Source organism: Anopheles ziemanni, chromosome 2 (genome assembly GCF_943734765.1).
Source record: "Anopheles ziemanni chromosome 2, idAnoZiCoDA_A2_x.2, whole genome shotgun sequence".
Classification (NCBI taxonomy): Eukaryota; Metazoa; Arthropoda; class Insecta; order Diptera; family Culicidae; genus Anopheles; species Anopheles ziemanni.
This window is the reverse complement of record NC_080705.1, coordinates 28855743-28873122: the sequence shown is the minus strand read 5'-3', so window position 1 is coordinate 28873122 and position 17380 is coordinate 28855743. Positions and strand designations below refer to the sequence as shown.

General features: G+C 40.2%; 1 protein-coding gene across 1 annotated transcript in view; it reads left to right on the top strand.

Moving 5' to 3' along the window:
• Window positions 1–13149, top strand: part of LOC131293326 (uncharacterized) — a 106872-nt gene extending 93723 nt beyond the window's left edge. Inside the window, exon 2 of the mRNA XM_058321406.1 lies at window positions 12934–13149. Coding sequence (XP_058177389.1) covers window positions 12934–13149 — 216 coding nt within the window. The remainder of the gene's footprint in view (window positions 1–12933) is intronic.
• Window positions 13150–17380: the final 4231 nt, after the last annotated feature.

Genomic DNA, 17380 nt, shown 5'->3' with positions numbered 1-17380 from the left:
GTTTGATTCTTTAAGAAGTAACAGACAACTTGGACCTGCCACAATTCTTTCCCTATTTCTGAGAGAAATAAAGATATGTTTTTTAACATCACATTTTCTTATCACCAAAGGAAAATAAAAATAGAAGGGAGACTTTCACACACAAGCACACGCAAAAACAGTGACCCACCGTGGGTACCACCGTACACCAACATCGACTGCATCCACGTTCCGAGGGCGACTAATTCAGTGAAGCTTATGAATAAATTATGATTTTCTCTTAGCGGCTCCCACCAACGAGCCAGGTGGCTTGCAATTTTGATATCGTTTGTCGGTTTCTGCCGAAGGCTTCTCTAAGTTGTCCTTAGGATGCGAGAATGTTATTTTCTTTCTTTTCTTTCGTGTGTCATTTTGTATGCTTCTCCTGCTTGCTCCTAGGTATGATGGGTCTAGCCAAAAACAAACATTTATAAAGTAGTGCAATTACGAGTGGAATACCAATTAGAGCTCTACTAGCCCCGGTGGTTTCTCGGTCTTTTCCGGGATGCGGTTCCTGCTCTAATTTTTCCGTTTTTTGTTACTCACTCTTTCTCACTAGATCATGCCCGTGCTCGGTGGCCGCTTTCGATGGTTAGTAAAATGATAGTGCACGGTAAACAACCGGGAATATGAACTTTTAACTCCTTCAAAACTATAGTAAGGGAGTTGGAGCTCCACCGTCCCGGCAGTTTTTTTCTTCTATTAAATCTCCTGTTTAATGCTTCTCTGAAACGTTGGGGATTCTGTATTATTAACGCGCTGCACGGATGCTTTTTGGCACAACGTGCTTTTGAGTGTAGGTATGCTATGCTTTATGTTTATATCCCTGAAAAAAATCGCGCCTGTTAATTTCGTTTTGGCTATTCCATAGACAAAGCACACCAAATTTGAAATGAATCTACACTCTGCAAATGCAATCATTTTCTACTAACTTGCTTCAAATAATATCCACAAGTGGAAGCTACCTGTTGGAACTGAATTGCTTTTGCCGTTTAAGAACCACTTTTCCGGAAACGAACTCTACGAAATGAGTTTTAGCCTTCCGTTGCTCCGTAATGGGTGTGTTAACTTTTTCATACATTTTCCTAGTACTACTATTCATTCCCACCTTCATGATCCTCAGAACCTCCCAGGAAACATACGTGATTTATGGATGGATTAAGAGTTTATTAAATAAAAGTTATGTGCGCTTAAGCATGACACTTTCATTAGTGTTTCCTTTATGTATGTTCCTTTAACATTAATGAAAGTGTCATGCTTAAGACAATCATCGTAGTTTTTTCTGAATGAAATATAACCATGAACAACGTACTCTAGGTCGCTTTTGGCTACTAAATTATGAATGCTTGGATTACCACATTCGCGTGGCCCATGTTTTTCATCGTAGAAAGTACTTATTGCTTGATGATGAAAAAAAAATGAATAGAAAAAATGTTAACGATGTAGAATAGGCCACGACACTGTGCACTGTGCAGCAGCTAAAGGTCCTATTAATTATTCCCTTTGATTTTAAAAGCTGGAGAAAATTTATTGGAAATCATATAAGTTAGACTAAGGAAACTTATTTCAATTGGATGTTTGCATGAATACATCAATAGCTTGATTAAAACATTCGAGCCGACGCCGTTACAAAGAGCTTTGAATACAGAAAAGGTGATTTTGGAAATGCTAAACCCTATATCTATAACCCCATTCAAATAATCCCAAACATACATATATTTTTTAATGAATCACAACAATTTGTTTTCAACTTTTTGCTAAAAGAAAACTTTGATTTTCATCTTCCAACAATATTTCGTTGCTCTGAAATATTGGCTTGGGCCCAGACATATTAGATAGGATTGACATGTTAGATAAACCAAGCAATTTTTAAGGAGATACTTGACATGCCAACAGACAAATCGGAGTACTCAAATCAAATTGCTATAAATATGTGTGGAATAAGTCTATTTTTTGAATTATTTTAATCAAAATAGAAAACATTTACAGAACAACAATCACCTTCACCAATGCATAAACAACTGCTATAAATGCTCTCTAAATGACAGCAGCCTATCAGGTGCTGAAATGTGCTACGAAATATGGAAGTTAAACGTGACATTAAAAGACACACATCCCGTTCCCAAGCAGAACCTCTCTTAGATGCCAAACGCGACGTAGAATCGGTAAAATTTTTCCCCTTGAAACGTGTGTCAGTGCTTGCTCTCAAAAGAGATGGTATTTAACTTTTTCTGACACTTTACTTTAAGAAAACCCCGTACACTCAACCCACGTGCCCGGGAAACCCATTTTCCATTTAGTGCTAATGAGAATGGTCATGCTACAATTAATTAACTCACATAAAAGACAGCCGAGCCACTTCCAGTTTTCAGTCACCGAGTGTGGCTTAAAACTTTCCGCCTATGGCTATTGTACTTCCTGATGAACTTGTGCAAAGTAAACACACCAAATGGCGTGTGGCCATCTAAGAACCCGAGCCTTGGCGATGGCAACGAAAACCACAAGGAAATTATGGTGGTGCAATGGTGACGAAAACTTGCCACAATTTATCAAACAACAGCTCGGAACAGAGAAACTTTTTCACATTATGAAAAATTCAAAAACAGGTCAGTCTGGTCTATGGGAAAGTGTTTTTCTTTTATTGTTTTTTTCACGATACAAAATGATCTCCTTCAGCCATCAAGTACACTAGCTGTGCACGGTTTTTAAGTCTTTGCCTCCTTGAACAAGCGATCATAAAAATATGCTGCACCAACCGACTATCCCGTAGTTTATTTTTTCCGTGCTTTTAACGCAAAGAAAGAGTTAGCTGTTCATGACATCGTGATTTTGTTTAGCGGTTTTGTATTTTGATTCGAACCATGCACACTCTTTAATGCTTTTTTGAAGCGGAACAGTTAGATGGAGCGTTACGAATGTAACTCATTAGTAACCGAACGTAATCTAAGCTTCTAAAGGTTAAAATGTGAACATAAGAAGCGTAATTTGACACAACAATTTTTATTTGCGGATAGAGCCTATCTTTCAAAGATTGATTCCACCGAATTACAATTTATTTTCGCTGAACTATTAATTACAACGTCATCTATGCTGCCTGGTATGATATAGGTTACCATTCAATTCTTTACAAACGCGTGATCTAAAGCATATAAAAACCTAAATATAATCTAATTTATGAGAACGCTAAATAATCATTTTTACAGTTTCTGGTCACCAAATCACTATTGCCCCTGTGGGTTTTCTCCTTCTTCCCAGTTTGATACTGTCCATGGCTACAATTGGGCAAATTATATTTGCCATTTATGACATCCAAAGGTTGCATTTCTCCAACAAAAACTTAAGTCAAACACTCAGGAAAAGCGCTTACTATAGTACTCGTTAGCACTACATTGCGACAAGTTTTTTAAAATTCCGAGATCTTTACTGAATCGTTCACGGTGAGAGTGGCGTAATAAATCTTCGCTCATTGTAATTAATTTTTCGACCCCAGTTCAACCAATCTACGGCATGCTCCACCTTCTCCACCTCAGAAGAAATATGTGAATGAGGTTTCCCGCCTGAGATTCGAATCGGTTTTCCTCGGAAGGCCCCAAACGCGTTGCAAAAACCAAAATCCTCCATTGAGATAGTAAATTTGCCTTGCGGCACCTACTAAACAGTTGAGACTTCTAATTTCCTCGAGTTAGATCGAGGTAGTGAAAGATAACACGTTTGACCAAAACAATATTGACCTTTTATGCATAAAAACGCAGAGCGGAAAACAAATAAAAATACATAGAAATATAATTAAATCTGAGAATTGAATATAAACTGAAATGAATACCCTGCGCATCATCGCCAAAAACGAAATATGTAGTATAAATAAACAGCGCTAGCAAAATGAATAAATTGTGTTTTCTACCCAGACCGGCGACCTAGAGGACCTCTACCACGGTAGGCACCGGAGGCTTTTGCATATTATTAAACATATTCATAGTCGCTACCCGAGCGCATACGATGATCGTATGATGATAGTATTATCATGTATACAAAAACACACAGCCACATCCAGCCACCGGGAAATAGATGCTTCGAGCAGACAACGTATCTGTCTGGCGGTATGAAATGCGGCATCCATTGCATACACAAACATAAAAATTGACAACTGCCATTGCATTGCCATGAGCGAGGGCTTGAGGCAGCTTTCATACAAATAAATAAATGTGACTGAATTTTCCACCGAAAACACACACAAAAACTCACATACTCGCAGATCATACGTTGCACATAAATGAATTGAATTTATAACTGAACTGAAGTTTCAGGAATCATCTAACATTGAGCCCCGGCCGACCACCTAACCCGACGGAAACAAGGCCTTCTGCCGACGAGCCCCTGTGAACCGTTTTATTCAAATCCTCCGGCCTCAGGCCAATTCGCTTGCAGAACCATCGTTCCGTGACCCAGTCGCACAAGTTCGTGTGGCTGCAAAATGCATACAGAAATTATAAATTATTAATGAAATATGTACGTTTTCAACACCCAACAGCAGCAGACGGTACAGGTTTGATTGCTTTAGGGCGTGCAAGAGAGAGGAGCATGGACATACAGGAGCGAGGTTAAAGTGCATTTTCGGTGATAGCGATCTGTTTGGGCTTCGGTTATCTCGCTCCCGAACCAATTGTTTGCAGCTGAGATAAAATTACTAGTGGAGCAACAGTCTAATATGGTACGTCTCATGCCACCAACCGTAACTCGAAGGTTGGACTTATAACACTTCATGGTCACACCTCTGGTGGTTGGTTGCTCATTCGTGGAGACCGAAAAGATTTAATAATTCAAGAAACGAACATGAACATGAATGATGCATTTTATACGTCTCACCGTCATCGTATTGTTCACAAGTCGCCGCCAGCAAATCATTTGATCATCGGCAAAAAGCTTGAAAAAGCAAAAGACTTACACAAATATAGAGGGACTCGAATACTCTGTCAGTGGAGCTGAAACAACCCGTCTCTTTCGAGCTTCAAGCATAGAAAATATGTGAACAATCAATCCACAACCGTATTTTAATGCTTAGAGTTGATTTTTAAGATGCTTGAAGCAACATCGCACAAAGTGATAAATGTCATTAAGCCAAACAGTGTACGAGGCTTATCTAAAACGGTTTAAACGGGGTTCGTTGTGTGAAACTTGTCTCCAGTCCAACAAGCGTGCTGCTTCAAAAAAATCCCGGGCATGGACCTAATTGAGTGCTTCTCAGAAAGAATGTGTGAAGTTTTGTGTCAATTGTATTAGTATTCGTAGAGCACTTTACAAGTATACTATCTATCATCTGAATCTTCAAATTTCCAATTGCTGCCTGAAAAGCATGGACGTGGATATTGATTCACCGAATCTTTTTTCCGTTTCCGTCCCTTTTCGAAGGTGGCATACTTATGCGCTTCCCACAGCAAAAGGGTTTTGAATGCCAGACGGCTCAGCGTGGCTCGGACGCACTCGATTTGTATATTTTAGCATATAGATGATATCAGCTGATATGGTTTGTAGGGGGTCGTGGGTAGCTGGAGATAACAAGAAGATCAGGTTGTACGCGCCAGACGGAAATCGTCTAGAATACCTATTGTACCACCCTATAAAGTTCTCCTTTTCGATGGAATGAAGAATGCGAAGAGCCTTCAAATTCAACCTCACGTCTCGAGGGTAGTTCGTCCGTCCGTCTTTTTCACGCTCCTTCAGATGACGCCGATAAAGGGCCGTAGCATCCGTCGTCAGGTGATTAGGAGCTCACCTAAACTGCCAACTGAAAAGAGCACCTTATGCAGGCACGGTCGGTTCGTCGAGGGACGCGCTTTTTCGTAGCGATGGCAAAGCAGACGAATGCTAAGCAGCTCGTCCACAGACGGTGGTTGGTGTGTCCATACCCCGGAGTGAAACGTGAGATGTAGTACGTGGCGATCATGGGATAGACTTCATTCAATTGCACCTGAAGCTCCTGGAGAACCAAAGGCAATGGAAAAGGAACGGTTGTTGAATAACGGGTTACAATTCAGCATATCTTCTGCGTCGACCCTGTGGAGGATATTGAACCAGAAATCATACAATGTGTGTGCACGAGTTACTACGACAATGTGCAGCCTGGCAGGAAATTTGAAGACTTCTTCCCTCAAAGCTCTATTCCTCTAAAAGTCATCCTTTTCATTCCAAAACTACTCTTTCGCGTATGTTGTCATGCGACGTGCTCCGTACATGACCGATCACAGCACGATAATTCACGTGATGCATACAAAATTACCCTTTGGAGTCTTCACTCGAAATTTTCACCTTCTGGCACCGGCATTGTCGGTATAGTTTCCGGGAGTGCAATAACTTCATCATCTTCAACTTGCCACGAACGGTGAAACAGACAACGCACGACGCATACGTTTCGTATATTCATTTTTGTCCTTTTTTCGGAGGGGTGTTTCATAGATGGGTGCCAACGATGACAACAGCAAGTGCAAAATTTAAAGGTAAGAACAACAAGAAATTCTCACTCAGAACCATATACCATACTAATGCCCAGTGACAGCCGATGCAAGCGCAACCTCACAAGGTACGAGGACGAAATTGGAGGCGTTTTGCGATGCACTGGCGCTTCCGATGCCGGCTTCTACTTTCTACTTATTGTTCTGGTACTATCGGCTTGAATGGAAAATTCCAACCGAAGAAAGGAGCTCATTCACGAGCAAGGCAGATTGAATTGGCAAGCACCAGTCACTGCTTCTGGTGGAACTGAATTATGCACCTGTGTGATACCGTACGAACAACTGGTTTAACCACACACAACGCGTGTCTTCTAAACATCCCCAACTGGAAAAGCATGATACTAACATGTATTATTGTTATTTTAAGTACCCTATCCATCGCAGGTGCATCTCTGATGTTGAAAGGCGTACGAATTATACCACTTTAATCTTTGCCTCTCGGCGATAGAAGATAAGGAGACAATTGCAACGGTTAAACAATAAAACTAATCCTTCCATCAGTTAGAAGCAATACGTGAATCTGACTTGCACACTCAAAAGTACAATTAGACTTTTCCAAAAGCATGGAAATGGTTAAGGGTGGCAGAAAGAATTATGTTTGCAATATGTAAAGCAATCCTTCGCCGACCTAATACCCAAAGTAAAATGGTTGGTGAAAGCATCTACCTACATCGAGGAAATAGAATATAATAACATCAGCACCAGCAGATATTAGAGCAAGAGAAAAATTTCACTGGAAAACTAGCGCATGAACTTCCTACTACCAACAGTGATAAAAATACATTAAGAAAAGAACATAAAAAGCAAAAACTAAATAAAATAAATTCAGAAGAATTGAAATCCAGACATTCCTCGACGGAACTTTGCTCAACCCAGAACCGCAATCATTGTAAGCAACACGCAAGCATATGTGCAGCAATACATCAAAAAGAATTACTGAGCATAATTTGTATCATCCGAGGAAGTATAATTGTACATTTCCAAGAAAAATCGAGGTAGGAAAAATTAAAAGAGCTGTATCTGTACAAGTCTACTGAGGGACTAGGAGAGCGGGGATGGAAAATGATCAATTGAAACGGAAAAAGAACAAATAAACGAAACAAACCTGCTCGGATTTGCTTGAGTTGTTTTTGTACGATTCTTTTCGAATTCTGACAATAACTTGTGATGTCTATTCTTTCTGGAAAATTATCCTATTTTTCGAACCTGTTATCTTTTCATCTATTCTCTGATCTGCTCAGATCTGGTTCATGTTCAGCATTGCTTTATGGAATTTGAGAGAAAACTAGGAAATCATTAAATCATAGAGGTTTTAAAATAAATCCCAATGTTACTTTTTCATGCTATACCACAAAAAACAAAGAACTTCAACAAATGCTCATCATGTTCTCAATCCAGAGCTTCCTTTTTTTCAACGTTTTGATGCGCAAAATGCTGTCATGGATGGACGGTTACCTTCCTATAAATTATAACCACAGCTGATCGTTAATTACAAATCAATTCATCAAATAGTTTAGGCTAATACTTACGCAGCTTCCCAAAGGAGGTAAATCAGTGGAAATTTATGTGCAACCTTTATGTCGATGGTTTTATTGTACTTAATAGTATTGTAAACATTACACAATCATCATTCGATAGCTGCAAACCCCATTAGTTATCGAACCGGTAGAACTAAATAAACACCGATTCCCGTTTACAACAAGGCCACCGCTTAAATTTGAATAAATTTAATCGTTTTTTTCACCACTTATTATTATTTCTACCGTAATCCATGTTGGATTGTTGCTTGCTCAGTTCATTTATTTGTACAATATTTCAAAACCAAAACTCCTACGTGCACCATCCTGGTAAGTTTTAGCAACAGTCTCTTTTTATTATGAAAAAGGATTCGATTTTCCTCTTTCCTCGCAACGCGTAATCGTGTGTGAAAACAAGTCAAAATGTATGCGTACTGAATAAGCCGTCAACTTTGATAGGCATTAATGAAAATAAAATTGGATGATTTTGGTTCAATATTTGAACATAAAACAACATAATTTATTTGTTCTTTCTTTAAATATAGTTCTAATTTGGTTTAACAGCTTTTCATTCACTATTTGTAGAGAAATGGTCGACATATAGGAAAGAAAAATTAGATGAGCTTTAAACACCGTGCTATCTGTGCTCCTTTCTAATACAACTTTATGTGAGTTTAAGGTTTACGAAACACCGTAACAATGATGTGCTTTCTAATTACTGAACATAAAGGTTACGTACTGTAACTTAACTAGTCTTAAGCTATGATTCCGGCAATTTGTATGTTTTGAGAAAATGTTGAAATCAGTTGATGGCACAACCATTATTACAGTTCAAAGTTTGCATTTGCTGTTAAAGCCATAGTTCTATGCATCTTCTAATGGATTTTCAGTGGAGCCCATCTTAGTTGAATCAGATTCGATTATTTTTCATCCACCTCTTCAATAGACAAAAAGTGTGCTTACTTCACTACATCGAACATTTCAGCATAGTCTTCAAATATTTAGATTCTAACGAACAAAAGACATACTCATTCTTCAACGCATTTATCCCTTGGAGGAGGAGGTTAAATACTTGGTCGAGACAACCACCACCCTGCCCTTAGCAAACCGTGAACAGGTAAAAGTAAAATAAATGCTGCGCTGCATACCTTCTTCACCCAAGCCCACCGAATGCGCCCTGGAAAAAGCTTTGTTATATCAGTATTAGATGGGACATTAGTTTTGTTGCATTCTGAGGGCACGTTTTATTGATGCTAGTCACAGGTTTGGATTGCTGGTACGAACTACAGCAGGAGGAAAAAAAATCAGATTCTAACGGAAGCTTTTTACGAGCAGCAGAGTTTTCCGTTCCCAAGGCATTGAGGTGACTTGGTGCAAAAATTAACCATTCGTGTTTGGTTGTCGCTTTAGTGTTTTATTTGTATGCGAACCCTGCGGTCCATGTCGGTCTCAAAGCACACCGGTGTCCGATGCATTTCACGATTCGCAAATAAAGCGACGCCGGAGCATAACAATTAGTACAAGGCATGTGGAAATAGTCATAAAGGAAATTTCCGACGAAAGAAAGCAGTTTGAGAAAGCAATGGGTGGTTTTAGCTCGAGTTGGATGTGGATAATATGTCCCTCTAGCCGGAAGTAGAAATTGAGCCTCGGGATGTTCCTGGTCCAAGAAGAAGAATCAGCTGAGTCAGTTAGTGACGTTGACATTCCCTGATGTGTATTTAATGGATCAACGAAACATTTTCGGAGCAGCTAACAGTGTCGCAGCAAGGTCAGTTTGCGACGGACAAAACGTGGTCTAGAGAACGAAGCTTGAGAAACCGTACCTCACTCACAAAACTTCGTGGTACACCACAAACATTGTACAGGTGGCATGAAATGGGCTTTCTCCATAGTAAATCAGGGTGTGTATTTCATTCTTTCTTTACAATGTCCACATGTTTTCACCACCTACATGAAACGAGCAAATCGTGTTTTGGGAAGTTGAATTTGAAAAAGTGTTGTTTGCTTGCCTTTTTTTCACACTCCATGTTGGCTCAACCAAAATCGTACAGACTGAACAGTTTGTCCTTCGATGTTAAGTAAATTTGAGTGTGTCGCTAGCAAGTGAAAAACATTACCGGCATTTGAAACAATTTACATAAAGACAAAGCATATTAAGCCACGTGGGAAAAGACAAATATAAACGTAAAATCTCCTTATGACCAATTTCAAAATTTATTCCAATCAATTCAAAGCACAACTCCATGAACGAAAATATTGAGCTATGAATCATTAACGATTAAAGCAATTCAACAACACCCCATGGAAATATCAACCATTTTCCAGTAGAGAACCGTTTGCTCGACCTTATTTCTAACAATTTCCATTTCAAAAAGAACCTGAAGCAATACGGGTCATGATCAAAAACTTTACAATCAATTTTCCCTACTACTGAATTCGAAATGGGTTCGGATTAATGAAGAGGTGCCAGTGGAAAAATATGAAAGTGTTATTTCCTCCAAAACCTATAACAAAGCAGTTAAATAATTCATCAGAAATATCAATACAGTCGGTAAACATATTTTTGCAATCTACTTGGCGTTACCATTACTTGAAACCCTTCCAACCTCAAATACTAACACACACTTCGAAAATGATCGACGGGGTAGCTCTAGTCTCTGCAATAATGCTAAATTTGCTCACCACGCTTCACGTCATCGGTCAAAACAAACATTCAATACAGAATGAAGAGCATACCGAACGCACTTTGGTGGCAAACCACGAATGCTCACAAATGCCGTACCGAAATGGACGTCACCCTCCGCAGAAAAGGGACACAAATACCATTAATAAACCAACAAATCGCCACAAATGGGATAATGCTCGCTTGATTGCATGAAAACTTTCCAACGCTAAACCGAACGCACGCTGGCGGCGTTTGTGCGATCACCGTTATCGGAAAGGTTCGAGATGCCACAATGCACCCTGCTGCTTACTATGAAGTGCAAAGGGGTGGTAAAAAGGGCATAGATTCCACAATTCTTAGCAGCAAGGGGTATAGAACAAGAGTTGCTGCAAGGCGGAGTTGAAATGCATAGCCAAGGTCAGGGAAAACTCTGGAACTCCTCTTCATTCCAGGGTAAACGCCTACGATGGTGACAGACTAGATGGTGAGGGGGAATGCCTCCATGCCATCACTCGGAAGTGGCTTCTAAACTGTGTTACAAACGTAATCGTTAGTTTGCGAGCTTGGATTTGGCATCAAAAATTCACATAATAGATTAATATTTGCGTAGTTCAATTAGCGAGAAGCTGGTGTATGCAAACAGCATCGGCGCCTAATGAGGAATAACTTTCATTTCTTCACGTTATCATCTATTTTGCTTTCAAATCTATTTTATCAACGCTCTGTGCCCACATGCACACATACTGCTGGGTTGTGGTTCCACATGTTTCGTACTCTGATACACCCTGCTGTGTCTATCACCGCTGCTGTTTTATCTGATCCCCTTTCCCACCCGCAACGAAACAGATTCCTATGAGCATTTGAGCGAGCTCGGGGTCTAGAGCGCGATTGCGTCCCCAAGATAACGTTAGATGCTATAAAATTATAATGTCTATACCTATGGTAAGAGTCATCCGGTGCGTTGTGGTTATAACCGGGTTTTAGTGAAATGCTTATTAAAGAAGTATACTGCGTTGCACTTCAGCTTCTTCTACTCTCCCGTTATCATCGCATTTTCAGCATACTAGCATATTTGATAATTCTCTTGCCGATCGTGTGGGCGCAAAGGTTAACGATTCATCACCACCAAAAGCAAAATATTTATAGTTTTAAATCAATAAATTTTCATTATCGTACCGTTCGTTGGAAATGTACAAAACACTAATCTTTCCTGCAGTCGTTATAGCACCAAAATGACGAATTTTCATTCCACCATAGATACGCTAAGATCCACCAGGCGTCTCCATCGCTAGGGAAGTTGCGAAAACATAACTACTACTGAAAAACTACTGAATAATGTCGCACAGTGACGCTAATTTTGTATAGTCTCACATGTCATTGGCAAAACTAAATCTTTAACCTCTCACGTTCGCTCGTTAGTGTCTCAATATTATTTTCCATTGAAATGCCATAAACGAAGCAATAGCGAAAGTGACCACAATGAGCCATGATCATCAGGAGGAAAATTTCTAAAAATATTCCAAAAATGAAAAGGCCAAAGCTGTCGTTTGACACAGACAATGCATCAAAAGGACGAGCAACGTAGGAGAAGTTTTCTTTCCTTTAGAATAATTCATTTGCAAATGCTATATCTATTAAGTGTTGCAAATTTTTTAAAATCCGCTTTTGTTGCTTGCTTATACAACAAACATAACTAAATCTTGACTTGACATTCAACGAGTATAACATGCTCTGAAAAAAAGCTTCCCTAGATGGATATTTCCGCTTTTTGTGCTCACTTATTCATATTATGTCACACGTTAATGTTAATTGTGAGGAGAAATTAGATAAGGCAAAGAGATAATTGCAAGTGTAACCCGCAACGAAGTTGAACCAAGATGGTCGGGTAAAACTGCAGCAGTAATTGAATTAATGTCGTATTCCGAGTGCGTATTTATAACATCGTCGGGCACTTTCGGTGTTGAGTTTAGCTTCAGACCGGTAGTAACAGCTTCAGCAGAAAGACCTGCAGACTCATGTCATTCATTTTCTTTTTCGTACCCTTTCCGTCTCGTTATCGATAATCGGTTGTGGTCAGGTGGGTGCAGTGTTTGGTTTGCGTTGGGTACGGTTTGGATGCCGGATGGCAGACTCTACTACAACAGATGGTGAAGTGGCCGAAGTGCGACGTCGTTCCCCTAGGGCTCGAGCCCGCGCGAAAATTGATGTTTGTGTGCCAACGCAGCCACACCGCCCTTCGTGGGCCAGCGAGGACTCGGACGGAGAGGAAAGTGAATGTGATGACGAACAAAGGTCCGGGTTGCTTCGGTTTCGTTCCGGATCTCCACGACCAGATCTACCGGGAGTAGACACGGTAGACCCATCGTTGGTTCCCGGCTACGTCCGGCTACAGGAAGAATACATAGAACCATTGGTGGTTGTGATGGACCGCGAACTATAGAAGCAGGTATACGGAACATGATGATGGTTATGACGACGGTAGCCGGTGCGAACGGTGGAAAGGAGGTACAAGGATCCAGTGGTGCGATGCACTCTAGAACAATCAGCCCAACGCTGGAACTTGTCGGAGGTCAGCGGAAGGAACCGATGCAGGCGAATAAATTTGACGAGATATCGTAAGTATCCACCACCAGAGTCCAGCTTCACCTCGCAAGAGTCTAACGAATAAACACACCTGACTCACGAACGACACGCCATGTTGCATTCCCAAAAAATCTGAACTCTTCAGCACCGTTTATGACCACTTTCCGACCGATTTTCTGCCTGAGAAGTACCTGTGCGGACTCTGCCGGAAGCTGCTGCGAGAGCCACGTGTGCTTGAGTGCTTGCACACGTTTTGTCGAGCTTGCCTAGGCCGTGTGGCGTCGGAAGCCACGGGCGGACAGGACAGTGCCCTGTTCTGGCATCGGCTGCACAAGAGTGCCGACTTCGACTGGGACCGTAAGCAATAAGAGGTCAAAGAGCCACCACACACACTGAAAACATTCACCCTTTGCATTCTCCCAGTCGTTCACTCTACACTTGCAATCTGAAAAGCTGTTCCTCTTTCCCCGGTATTTGTTGTTTGTTAGTTTATTTTTTCCACTTGTCCAGGTGTATGCTAAGTTTTACGGAGAACCGAGTGTACTGCGGCACCTTCGATAAGCATGGATTTATTGTGCCACATGTGCAGCACGTGCTAACGCCGCGGTTGGGTTGTGCTGAGACTTTTCTACGGCTTCTGGTGTCTGGTCGCGTTTCCTGAAGGCGCTTTATGTTTCTTTAATTTCACTACAATTCAAGTTCACGGCAGCAAAAGTGACAAAAAGAAAGTAAAATGGACATAAACCGATTCATCAGCTGAGAACATTGAGGGCAGTGGTGCATTTTAGAATAAGATGGTATAATTTAAACCATATTTATAATGGTTTTAGATGCACAGTATAAAGTTGGACCAAATATCATTTTATTGTAGTACGTATTCGTGATATCATGTTATTGTAGTGGGAGTCAACTCTCTTACTCTAAGTCTAAGTTGTACGAACCTTATTCCTGCTTATCTAAAGTATTCTCCTAGCATCCCAATGTTTTGCTAGTAACCTTCAACACAATCCAGCTGATGAAATTTCCGGATCTTTACATCTGTTGGGGTTTTCAACTCCATTCTAAACAATTTGTTAAATAAAAAACAGCTTTTTTCTGTTCATTCTCAGTACCGGGGAACGAAAAGAGTGCAGAAAACTCTTCAAGGGTATCATTAAATAATCACGTCGATGATGCTGGTGCAGCTGCTTCTCCAATCAGCCCCTTCTTGCTCAACGGTGGAAGCGAGTCACGCTTCGACCAGCTGCGCACCACATTTCAGAGCTTTCGGGAGCAGCACTGCTTACGGTCACCAGTGAGGACCTCCGAAAAGGTACGTAAACGCCAGAACAAAACCTTGCTGGCATTGTGAGACTTCCAATTCGTACCAACCGGCAATAAGCTTTATCTGCTAAGGGCCTTTCATAAGACATTCAACGGATGACCGCACTGGGACACAATTAATAATCATCAAGTTGCAGGGGGATTTGCAGACAAAAGTAATCACTCTCCGTCGAGCCAAAGAGTTGAAAGTGTAAGATAAAAAGTGCCACAATCCGTACTATTTCGTTTTTTTTAGAATGATTGGTTGGTTGGAGTTTAGTTTAAATAGCACAGAAAATCACATCACACATAGTGAGCAATGTAAAACTCATGCGTATGAAGCGAATGTAATCTATTAATGCTGTTTTTTGTTTGATCCTAGTTAAGCGATCATGAAAGTAATTGGGTAGAGCGAGAAGAAAATGAACGGCGAGACATTCCCTAGAACACATATTCCTTGCAATCGCATTTCAACGAGCAGGTGTCACCTGGTTTCCCAGGTGCATCCTTCAAAAACATATTTTCAGCAGCACATCCCTGCGATCGTCTTCGTATGTCACCACGTTCTGCCTCACGGTTGTGCTCATCGTTAGACGATACCTGTGCTGTATATTTTTTTTCTTTTCCTCCTTCCCCAAGTACAGGCCCGCGTAATGTACGATGACAAAGAGAAAGTTCTCATCTGTCTCACCTGTAAGCAGCCGAGCGAGCTGCCGGCCGGTCCGTGTGGAGTCAGCCAGCTGCCGCAGCACTTTGTGCTGGTGAGGAATCGAGAACATCATTTCCCAACACGGTACATCCTCCGTGTCCTCCTTAGCCCACATGTGAGTTATACTTTGGCGGAGACAGTGCTTTACTTTTCCCAAGGATATCAATTTAACACCACATTTGGTTGAGGATATTGGTTGATGTTTTTGAATCCGTTAGAGCGAAGGTGCAGTCAGTTCGTGAAAGGAAAAAATCTGGGTTGAAATGGAAAGTGGTACAAAAGTTCGACATTTATCATTCAACGCGTTCTACTTCTATTGCACGCCTTGCACCACGAAAAGATTTACAATTCGGGTCCTTCTGGTGTTTCAGAGTTTTCAAAATATTATTTTCTTTTAAAATCTTATGGGAGAAGCTGATGGATGTTGATTATTTTAGTAGTTGCTTTTGTTGTTCACACTACTTTTAACCAGTTTGTGATGTGTTTTGCTTTTTCCGAAGTACATTTTAAAATTAACTTTCATCGTCACAACCGAGAAAGGGAAATGAAATTATCACTTATGCATTGCATTTCAACCGTAGTTATATTTTTAATTTTTAAACAAACAATCGTTTCCCATCATTTTATTCGCATTCAAATCCAATTTGTTTCCTTTCAATCATACACCAGAATGCGAAGACTGATAAAAAGTCGTACTACAACGTAGTCTATTTTCCACCGCAGCAGTATGGCTGTGGGCTAGGTGGTTTTTATCTAAGTTACACACCTTTTTCCGATAACATTATTTTATCCCTGTTTGTTGTTTCGACTGTACCGTTGGCTTTGTTTGTTGCACTTGTTGTTACCAGTATTTTGCTCACGGTTTTATTTACTCGGTTTCTGATCAAAAGTGAGTTAAAACTTATTAGATTTCACCATTTTAATTCTCACATTTCTAATTCTGAAAGGAAAACTAATTACAATTTTTCCAACGCTAGTGATTAAAAAAAACATTCATCAAACATTGCATTAAAATTTGAATCTCGGTACTTTGGGTTCGGCAGGCAGTAACTGCTGTTGTGAAAAAAAATTACTTCATGGATGTCCTGAAACCGCAGCACAAAACAGCTTTGCATGGAATCATCCGGCTCGGGGTTAGCGAGATGTAAATGCATCCCTAACAGCAATTACAACTCTTCTGCACCACGAAATCCGGTGAATGTAACGCAATGATACACCGAGACAAGTTGAAAGTGTTACGTTCCATTGGTCTAAGAAGATAAACATAAAAATTCCTGCAACTTAAAATTGTTTGTCAGGGTAACATATCATCACAGCGGATGGAATTTGTACTGCTTTGCTGCGCGGGCATTTGTAGCGGGCAGTTTTTTCGTCGCAAGTTTTGTTTCTACTTTCGTTGCGCGTCGTTTATTTCGAGTGTACCTGCTTCGAAAATACGTTCTTACGTGTTTGTAAACCTGTATTCATATATTTTACACTAATCGATTCAATTAAACCAAAGTTTTGTTTATTATCGGTATTTTATTGCTGATCACAATAAAAAATAATGCATATGCAAACTGACCATCATTTAATACAAAACTTACCAAAATTTTTCGGAAAACATTATTTTTTCTTCGTTTGTAGATCAAAAAAACTGTGATAATTTTTTGAGCCATTTTTCATTTTTCCATTTGAGGCTGGACCGTGAAGGGGTTAAACAATAAGACAAAATGTATGCCGACTATGCGTTCAGATAAGCTAAGTAGTTTTTTTTGTTTTTTTTTTATGTGGCACGCCATCCCCTAGTGCAGGGGTCGGCAAAGTCCGGCCCGCGGGCCAAATCCGGCCCATCAACTGATTTCATCCGGCCCGTAAGAAAATTTTAGTGCTTCATACCAAAAACACAACTCAATTTTTTCACGAAGTCAGTTTGTGTTTGTTTTCTTCCCAAAATTAAAGATTGAAATGGTTGAACGAGGTGTTTCTGGTACATGTTGAAAAATAAAATCAAAATTTAATGAAAACAAGTGTAAAAATGTGTTAAAAGTTTAGCGATAAAATTACAAATATTGTATCTTTTAGCTCCTTTTCGTGT